At 36.1% G+C, this 9546-nt stretch overlaps 1 protein-coding gene and 1 long non-coding RNA gene across 2 annotated transcripts; one reads left to right on the forward strand and one right to left on the reverse strand.

Moving 5' to 3' along the window:
• Positions 1-1982: 1982 nt before the first annotated feature.
• Positions 1983-4426, reverse strand: LOC147291835 (aspartyl protease AED3-like). Its single transcript, XM_086236159.1, has 3 exons — positions 3909-4426; positions 3161-3635; positions 1983-2683 (listed from the first exon to the last, which is right to left on the reverse strand). Exons 1-3 carry the CDS (start codon positions 4386-4388, stop codon positions 2325-2327), a joined length of 1314 nt encoding a protein of 437 aa, XP_086092285.1. The 5' UTR covers positions 4389-4426; the 3' UTR covers positions 1983-2324.
• A 1306-nt stretch (positions 4427-5732) lies between these two features.
• LOC147291836 (uncharacterized) lies at positions 5733-8131 on the forward strand. Its single transcript, XR_015121458.1, has 3 exons — positions 5733-6070; positions 6876-6934; positions 7949-8131. It is a non-coding gene; the product is annotated as an uncharacterized LOC147291836 (long non-coding RNA).
• Positions 8132-9546: the final 1415 nt, after the last annotated feature.

The raw sequence follows: 9546 nt of genomic DNA on the forward strand, positions 1-9546 counted from the left end.
GAAAAAGTTAATGCCTATAAGTACCATATTTTTTTTTTTTTTGAGAAATTATACTAAATAACCCATTTTGATGTGACTTTTACTTGTTTAAACCTGTGTGATAAATTTTTACTTTTCTAACCATTTTTTCACTTGAAAAATACAAAATCACACTTGATATAAATGCTTTTATAAAACACCAAAATTTGTTAGTCTGTTCTCACCAAGCCTCTCTCTCTCATATGACTAGTTCTATATTTCAAAACCATATCTAAAAACATCATTCCACCTCCCTCCCCTGCACTTCTTTCTATAATTCTCTCTCCACCGTCAGTAGCCCTACCGACACTAGATCGAGGTCGTGGATCCGAAAGCCATGGTGGGTCTTTTGAAGTCTTTGATGAGCTCTCTTTGATAAGCTCTTTTTGATGTTGAGTTCTTTGATAAGCACTCTTTGACGATGTCGATCTCGAAGCAGAGATGATGGGTCTTTTGTTGTGTTCATAGATCGGTGGTTGTGGGTTTATTGTTTCTACATCCATCTTCTTGTAGATCTGCCACATGTTCTTTGTTTTTCTTTTTTAGTTTTTGCTTGTATTAAATTGATTTAGATTTCATTTATGTAATTTACACTCATTGAAGTAATAAAAGTTAGATTTGTTAATGAAACTTGATTATTAACATCAATTTTTTGGATTTTTACTTGAAATTTAGATCAATTTCAATAAAAATAGTGGGTTGCAGATCTGGATTTTCAGATCTGAAGTGTTCATCAAAAGATGAATAGGATGAACTTGATGCAACAATTTTAGATGGTGTTGCAGCCATTTTTTGTTGAGTTTGGCGACCTTGAGGGGTATTTTTGTTCGAAAATGATCAAAGAGTTATGAAATGTAAGAGTTTTTTCACCAAGACCATAAAGTAAGCCCCTCGTTAAAAAATGCATTTTTTTTTACCACTTTTACGATAAAGATGAGACTTACCATAAATAAGTTAATCATACCTTTATTGTAGAAGGGGAAATGCTACATACATTCCATTCAAACAAAAACCTATGAATTTAATGTTGTTGAGCTCATTTTAGAACATTTATTTCACCTTTAAATTATACATTTTAGTTTTCCCTTTTAATTTTTTAGTGTTTTATAATCTGTTTTAATTGTTTAGCTAAAATTTAGAACTTGATTAGTTCTTGTTTTATTTCTTAAATTTTATTAGGTTTTATTTGTGCTATGTAGATTAAATTAGTTTAAGGTTTTAGTATTAATTATCATTTTTTATTATGTAGGCTTTGATGTGAAAAACCCAAAGAAAAGAAAAAAAAAAAAAGAAAGAAGAATGTTCAGCCCAAAACAAAGAGAAGATAAGTAAGCCCACAAACAAGTAGGGGTCGGCAATGGGCCAAAAGGAAAAAGGAGGGGAAGAAGAAAAAAAAAAAACTTGAAATGACCAAAACAGCCCTACTAACCTGCGAAACCATAGAGGCAACCAACTACAAAAAGGAACAGCAGGGGCAAATCCGGCTTTTCAAGCTACAGTCTAAAAACAGTGTAATTGGGGCTCTTCACGTTTAGTATGTATAAAATTTAAGAAATTTTAAAAGCAAACACATGAATATATTGTATTGAGATATGTCAATATTATTGAAGACGAGAGGGTCCTCTAGTATTTCCTAGGAAGGAAAGTACAAATTGCCACTTAGTGGTCTATCTTTTTCGTTTATGGCCAATCACTTACTGATCTATCTAAACTCCAAAACTATAACATGATGATCATTAGATTTCATCCTGTGCTACACAAGGTCGTCTTTTTTTTTTTTTTTTAAATTTTGTGGACAAAAATTTGTATTTGAGATCTCTTTTAATATTGGGAAGAGAAGCATCACTAGACCACGGTAATTAATTGGTATTCCACAAAATTTTTCATATAGTTCGCAATCGATTTTTATGTTTGTAATCGAATTTAGAAGATGCTTTAATTAAAAGCTCAAAGACAATGCTCACTTTGAAAATGACAAAAATATTATTAGTATTAAAATTTATTGAACAAAAACCTTAGACTTCGGAGACAGGGTCCCCTTGCATTTGCAAGCCTTATGCAAATAGACCCGTGACATTGTACAACCCTATTCAACCAATAAACTTACAAAAAAGGACACAAAGCTACAGACCCCTCGTGATATATCTGTCGGTGCAAACCTACAAATCACTTCAGTTTTGGACTTTTGCTATTAGCCCACTTTCTGAGTCTTCCAGAGTCAATCAAAATACCCAACAGAATTACCAAAATACCCTAATAAAATACTAAAATACCAAACCAATCCAAACAAAGTACAAGCTGGGGGATTAGGTGCAGGCCTCACGGGACACACCGAGCCTGGAGTTGGGGACGTCAATGAGGACCCTGTGATTCTGCTGCTGCATGTTGGCGATGACATTCAGCACCGAGTTCACGTTGTCTGGTGCTGCTGCCATCGCCAGACATGTGGTGCTGCCCGCTGTGCTGCGGATCACAATGTTGTCAGTTGGCAGCGTCACGTTCATGCCCGAGAACATGAACGTGATGGTGGGTACAACAATTGGCACTGAGTAGCATGTGTCGAACCCGCCTAGGGTTGTCACCGGCACTCTGCGCCCGATTCGCCTTCTGAACTCGTTTCGGACTGCTTCGTAGGCTGGTACCACTAGCCGAGTGAACACGGTGCCTAATCAAATAGAAAGGAAAATAAGAATCCAACTCTTGTTCTTAGTATAAGAGTAAGTGCTATAATGATTAAAAAGTTATTATGTTCACATGTGTGTTTTGATGGGTGGTGGGTCTGGACAATTGAAAAATTAAACATACCCACGTTAAAAAAATTAAATACACTAAATAAGGGCAATTGAATTAAACACTAGAGGAGACATTCGATAATTTTTTTTTTTTTTTTTTTTTTCTTTTGAGTTTGCAAGTTTGTCTTTTGGGTCAATACCAAATCCAAGTCCAAGGAGGGTCCTCCAGGCCATCATGACATGTGAGGTCTAGTCACAAGATCACAGAAAATGTACATTGAAAATCAATATCTGTGACCAGACCACAAGATCAGAAAGGGTCCAAAAGAGCATTCATAACCAACATTCTTTTAAAATAAAAATAAAAATCACTTAATTAATTAATAAAAAGAAGTGTTTGATAATGTTACCGGAATCAAAGATGGTCCCTGCTCCAGTGGTGGGATTGAAGGCCAATGCAGCAGGAGGGATGTCCACTATTTTCCGGCCAACCCTAATTGCATTCAAGTTGACATAATAGAGTGATGATCTTCTGGGGTTCTTGAGGAGTGGGGTGTACTTGATCCTTATGGGCTGCCCAACAGGCCCAAGCCTCAATGACCCAGAGAAGTTTAGGGACTTGAAGCTAGGCAGGCAGTATGAGAATGTGGATTTATACAGGTTTTGGGTCTGGGATAGAAGTGACAATGGGCCGCGGCCCAGGCCCAAAAGACCCTGTGGTGGCACGGAGCTGCCGGTGGCCTTCTGGATGCAACCAAAGGTGTACCCAGGAACGGTGTCGGTGGCGAGGGTGACGGTTTCTTGTGAGAGGTTGGCTGCTATGGTGGAGCTGCCATAAGTGATGTTGAAACTGCAGGAGCTGCCAAAGCAAGTGGGGTTGGGTACCTGTAGATTCACATGCATCATGCATATATGTTAGTACCACATTTTTCCCATTTTGGTAAAGCAATACACACTGTTATTAACATTTAGTACTTTGGATACTATAAATATGCTTAGCTAATTAAACAAAATGATCGATAGGATATCTGACATGTTATATTGCTAGATTGTGAATGAGATTGTGAATGTAAATGACAGATTTAACCAAAATTTCCAACAATTAACTAATTTATGTGACATTATTATGTGAAATTAAGTTGAATTATGATGGATTACCTGCTTGCATTGGGGGGTTTGGCAACCAAGGGTCTTGAAGGTGGTGGATTTGACAGAGTCAAAGACATTGGAAGAGCATCCAACGCAGCCATTGCATGGAACCCAAGCAGCATCACTGCTAGTATCCACAGCCATGAGCAAGGTCTGAGGTGGTGTGCCAATCTTGGCCCTCACAATGTAGGTGGGGCTCTGAATGATCTGCCGGCCCGACGCGATCGGGACGACAGATTTCTTGGCCCCCACGAGGCTAGACAGGAACTGGAGCCTGGCCTGGTCCTTGGCTTGCATTTGGAGGACACTTTCCTCCCATGAGAGGGGTTTGGAGGGTCTGAAGGGAGAGCAAGGGCTGTAGACATGGAAGACTTGGAGGGTTGAGCCTTGCTCCTTGGTCTCACATTGGGGGTTGTTGAGGCCTTGGGCTAAGGAGAAGAAGAAGAAGAGGAGGGACAGTGAGAAGAAGACATAGGATTGGGTTGTCATGGCTGGCTGAGTGGCTGTGAGACTTCTACTGGGAAGTTGGGGTGTGATGATTTAGTGTGTAGGAGAGAGTATATATATATTATTTGGCACAATGTTTATGTGAGATTTTTTTTTTTTTTTTTTTTTTTCAATTTCTCTTTTTCACTTTATGGGTGGGATTTTTTTAGAGAGAGCTAGAGAGAGAGAGAGAGAGAGAGAGAGAGAGAGAGAGAGAGAGCATGGAAGAATGGGAGATAGTCATGGTATGTCTAGTGAATGGCATACATGTAGACTTGGTTAGTGGAGTATTTTGCTAACAGACTGTAATCCATTTTGTTTTGTAGGATGGGGGGCCTCTTATGAGTAATGCGTTTGTGTCGTTCAATCTAGAGATAATATCTTTTGCTCTACTCTGTTTCCAATTTTATGTCACATCCTTAATTAGAGAGAGATTTTGAAGGAGATGAATCCATAGCATTTTATTTTTGACATCAATTTTTAATGGGACTCACTTCATATAGGACTTTAACAATCCAAATGGTCTATTTTGTAAATCTCTATTAAAAGATCATCTATACAAAAAATTAGGTAAATCAGAAACCATTTACCAAAGACCTTGGGGATTTTCATTATTTTTTGGGCTTGCAGATTCAGTATTTGAGACCTAAAACATAGATGATTTGGATCGTTGAAATTTTATACGGAGTGGGTTCCATTGAAAACTTGTGTTAAAATTTGTGTTAAAAATAGAATGTCATGGATCCGTGTCCGATTTTAAATTTTGGACCCATTGAACAATCATTATTTTTTTTTTTTGGTGGCAATGAGCCTGACTTGTGTTTGGATTGTAAATGATCGAGCCTGACTACTTTATGGGCAATTGTGTAGCCGAGAAGGAACCTGGAACTCAGCTTGAGTTCTTTAGCCTAGACTGGCTAAGACTTCACTGACTTGAAAATAAACTTAATTTTGTTGAAGGATGGCTGGTAATTGTATTTCCAATTACAAACCTAACCATTATCTCACAATGCTCAAAGGAAAATACATCAACGTGGAAATGAAAGGTACTATAATCATTAACACTGAATATCGAACCAAGGGTTTAGTGAACAATTGGCAGAGCTTACAAACGTAATGGAAATAATAACATGAAATCGAATTACAAATGACTTTCAAAAACAAGAAATTGCATGGAAAATAAATGCTCAAAGCTTTTTTATCTGAAAATCTGAAGAGAATTTGATGGGGTTTTGGGTTGGGTGTGTTTGTGGTCCCTCTACCCTTTTTCAGCTTGGTATCAAAATCATAACCCACATGTGAGGGGCAATCTTGCAAATTTACAAATTAGGTTTTAAAAACCCAAAATCAAATTTTAAAATCTGATCTCTCTCTCTCTCTACCCGACATCTTTCTCTCTCTCTCTCTCTCTCGCGACTATCCCTGCACGCGCTGCAGCCCCGGCCAGAACTCGGCTCTCCAGCCACTTTCTCAGCGGCGCAAGGCCACCGGCGTGACCCTCAGGAGCCAGCCATCCTCCCCCGAGCCTCCCCTCGCCAACTAGCCTCTCATTTGCGCAGAAACAGGAGCAAAACACCAAATTCCACCGTCGGCTTCCTCATTCGATTCCAGCCACTCCGGAGCTCCGATCATGATTTTGATTAATGGGTTTTCTTCCTCTCTTCATGGGCTTCCAAACCCATATGGTATGGTTTGTCAATCTTGAGTATTTGTGATTTTGGAAAATTAGGATTTATGACCCATTTCAGATTCCTCTTAAAATTTTAAAATTTGATGATGTTGTATGTACTTTTGGACAATTCTCACCCCTAAGAACCTTTAATTGATGTTTAGAACTAATAGTTTGAAGCAATTTTGGAGAATTGATAGTTTTTGGGTATTTAGGAACTTGATTTTGAGGATTTATGGGCCATTTTGGGTTTGCCTTGAAAGTTTTGGTTTGGGGATTATTCTTGGACCATCGTTGGACAATATTTATCCATTTGAAACCCAATTAAAGTTTAGAATTTAAAAGTGATGTGAAATTTGGAGAAATTGTGAAATTTGATCTTAGTGCCGCTACTTTGAGCGGCGACGATGGTGGTTCTGATCACCCCACTGTCATTTTGATTTCTTAGCATTAATTTGAATATTTTGACTAAGTTGGTTGGTGATTTTGGTAGGTAGAGGCTACTCGAGTTGACGGAAGTTCATTTGGGATCAAATCGAACCCTTGTTGGATAACGAAGCTATCCTCGGATGACTTTCTTGTTTTAGGTGAGCCACGTGCAGGGTTCATTTCGAGATTTTGGTCTAGTTTGAGATCTTGGGTGTTGTGGATAGAGTCGAAGATGATTTGGGAATAGGTTTTAGAGTGTCATAGTTTTAAAGAAGCGATTTCTAACCATAGGGAAGAATGTGAAGTAGCTAGGACGTCAGGTTCTTTGTACACAAACACACTTTATTGGTTTTTGAGATGAGACTAATTTTATGTTATTGCTTTTTATTTAGGCAAGATGACCGTGGCTCGTGACGATTCGGCGGAGGATCGAAGCTAGATTTCTCAATTTGTGAGTGGATCTTGATTTTTATTAAATTATGTTTTATCATGTGATTTTGGTCTTAAATCTTAAGTTTGCTTAAATAATTATTCGTATAGCTCGATTTCCCTTATCTTGGAATTTATATTTTAGACGATTAAAAAATATTTCAACAAGCTTTTGGATGTGATTCATATCGAAGAATTCTTTATTTTAAAAGGGGGTCTTTAATTGTTACTTCGTTTATTAAAAGATTACATATAACTTGGATGTTCATTTCTTTGAATATTTATGTATGGTTTGAGACGTTGTGATTTTGAGGAAATGCACGTTTTTGATGGTTTAGATTATTAAGGAGAGCGTTGAGGGAAAGAAAAGGGTTTTTTATTTATCTCAAAAGAAAGTAGAGATTTAAAGAGTATTTTAAAACTGCTGTGTAAATGCACATATTGATCGGACGAGCCTGCCTGTGTAAAATGCACGAGATTGTGGCCAGGATGAGTCTGCTCGTGCGGAGTGACCTATGCGTACAAGATTGTGGCCATGATATGAACCTGCTCGTGTAGAATGACCTCTATGTACGAGATTGTGGCCAAGATTTGAGCCTGCCCGTGTGCGGGATTGTGGCCAGGACATTGTCTACAGTTTCGAGTTTGGAGTACACTAAAACTTCATTTTTTTTTTCCAAAGATTTTCTATTTCATAAATTTAAAGAGGAAATTTCTTTTTATGTTTAATATTGATTCTCAAATATATGGCGCTACAAAATAATTTTACTCATAAAGTTTCAAAGAACGACTTTTTACTTGTTTAACCTTTCTATCTTATATTTAAATAGTTCATTTGACGTTTGAGAAAAGACTTTGAAAACCGTTTTAAAATTGGAAGATTTCAAAGAGCGATTGTAAGGTCTTAGAGATTATTATTTTATGACTTCTAAAAGAATAAATAAATTTTATGTTTCGTTTAATTTCTTAATTCGTCCACTCACTGAGTTTATTTCACATTTTTCTTTATGTCTTGTTTTGAATATGTATTCCCTAGATTGTAGCAGTGGTGGAGGTCGAGCCATATACGTCGAGGCATAATTTTTCACTCCCATTTCTCGGACATTGTAGACAACATGTTCACATTGTTATTTCTTTTAGTTTTAGTGTAAAACTTATTGTATTAGTGGCTCTGATAACCACATTTGAACCGTCTGAATAGATTATTTTTATTTGCTGAGTTTGAGACTCCATATTGTTTGTGGTAAAGGTGGTTGTTAATTTTTAGAAGTGTTATTTACAGATTTATAAATTTTTGGGTTAGTCCATTTTCAGGGGAGGTTCTGCCGAATTTTCGATAAGATTTTCCTTGAATTTTGATCTCACAGGACAACTCCGGGTTTCAGGGCGAAATCGGGGTACGGTTATGTCATAAACAGATACTGTCACACATATACTGAAACAGATATTGTCACACATATACTGATTTTGACAGTATCTGTTTCAATATTTGTAAAAACCTAAACATATACTGTCACACATATACTGAAATAAATACTATCACACAGATACTGAAAATCAGTATCTGTTTCAGAATATGTAAAAACCTAAGCATATATTGTCACACAAATACTGAATCAGATATCGTCACTTAGATATTGATTTTCAGTATCTATTTCAATATATGTAAAAACCTAAACAGATACTGAAACAAATATTGTCACACAGTTACTAAAACAGATACTAAAAATCATTATATGTGCATATTACACTATCAACCAGTGTGCATATTAGACACAAACTTAAAAAACATTAACAACAAGTCATGACTGTATAAAAATGAAAACAGTGATTGTCTGACAATGAACGAAACAACAAAACCAATCTAAAAAGAATTAGATTAGTAATTATCCAAAATTTTATTTCCGAATACAAACTCATTTAGTAACTTTGCAACAGAGACTGAAAATTTTAAATCATAAAACCAATTAAAAATCAATCCAACACTACATTAGAACATGAAAAATCAGTATTGCATAGTTTCATGTACTACAAAAATTAATTCAGTAACTGTGCAACAAATATTAAAAATATAAAAAATTCCAAATTCGCACACTACATAAATTCAGACCATTATAAAATCTTTTTTTTTTTTTTTTTAAATCAATAGTTGCATCACAATGTCCAAAACTAGATAGAGAAAAAAAAAAAACCACACAAACTTAAAAAAACATTAACAAGTCGTGAAACCATGGTATCTAAGACTTTCTCATTCAACACATCACCATTCTTAATGGGCTGGGCAGTGGGCCATTGACTAAAATGGAATTAAAATGATAAGAAGAGTAAAAACGTAAAATGAGGGCCTGAGATATTTTTAGAAAACCGGTAGTGGGGTGGCCAATTGACCAAAATGTAATTAATCAAAATATCTCATTCACTAAAATGAGATAACAAATTTGGAATTGACTTATTTGTAATTATGAAATATTTTATTGATTTATTTGTAATTTGCTATATTATCAATTTATGATTGCCAACAAATCACATACTCAAACTCCCTTTCCTATTTTCTTTTTGCCATTAAACTCCCTACCCTATATGATTAATAGAAAATTCAACTTAATTACATTGAACCCTTAAAACATTAAATAA

The sequence above is a fragment of the Dryas octopetala genome, chromosome 3 (genome assembly GCF_963921425.1).
Source record: "Dryas octopetala chromosome 3, drDryOcto1.1, whole genome shotgun sequence".
In the NCBI taxonomy this organism is placed as follows: Eukaryota; Viridiplantae; Streptophyta; class Magnoliopsida; order Rosales; family Rosaceae; genus Dryas; species Dryas octopetala.

Bases quoted from the DNA above. Each gene is read 5' to 3' on its own strand.
- LOC147291835 (XM_086236159.1), bottom strand. From the start codon at position 4,388: ATGACAACCCAATCCTATGTCTTCTTCTCACTGTCCCTCCTCTTCTTC. The intron at 3,636-3,908 runs GTAATCCATCAT...GTGAATCTACAG, and splicing joins AAACCCCCCAATGCAAGCAG to GTACCCAACCCCACTTGCTT. The intron at 2,684-3,160 runs GTAACATTATCA...CTATTTGATTAG, and splicing joins AGGGACCATCTTTGATTCCG to GCACCGTGTTCACTCGGCTA.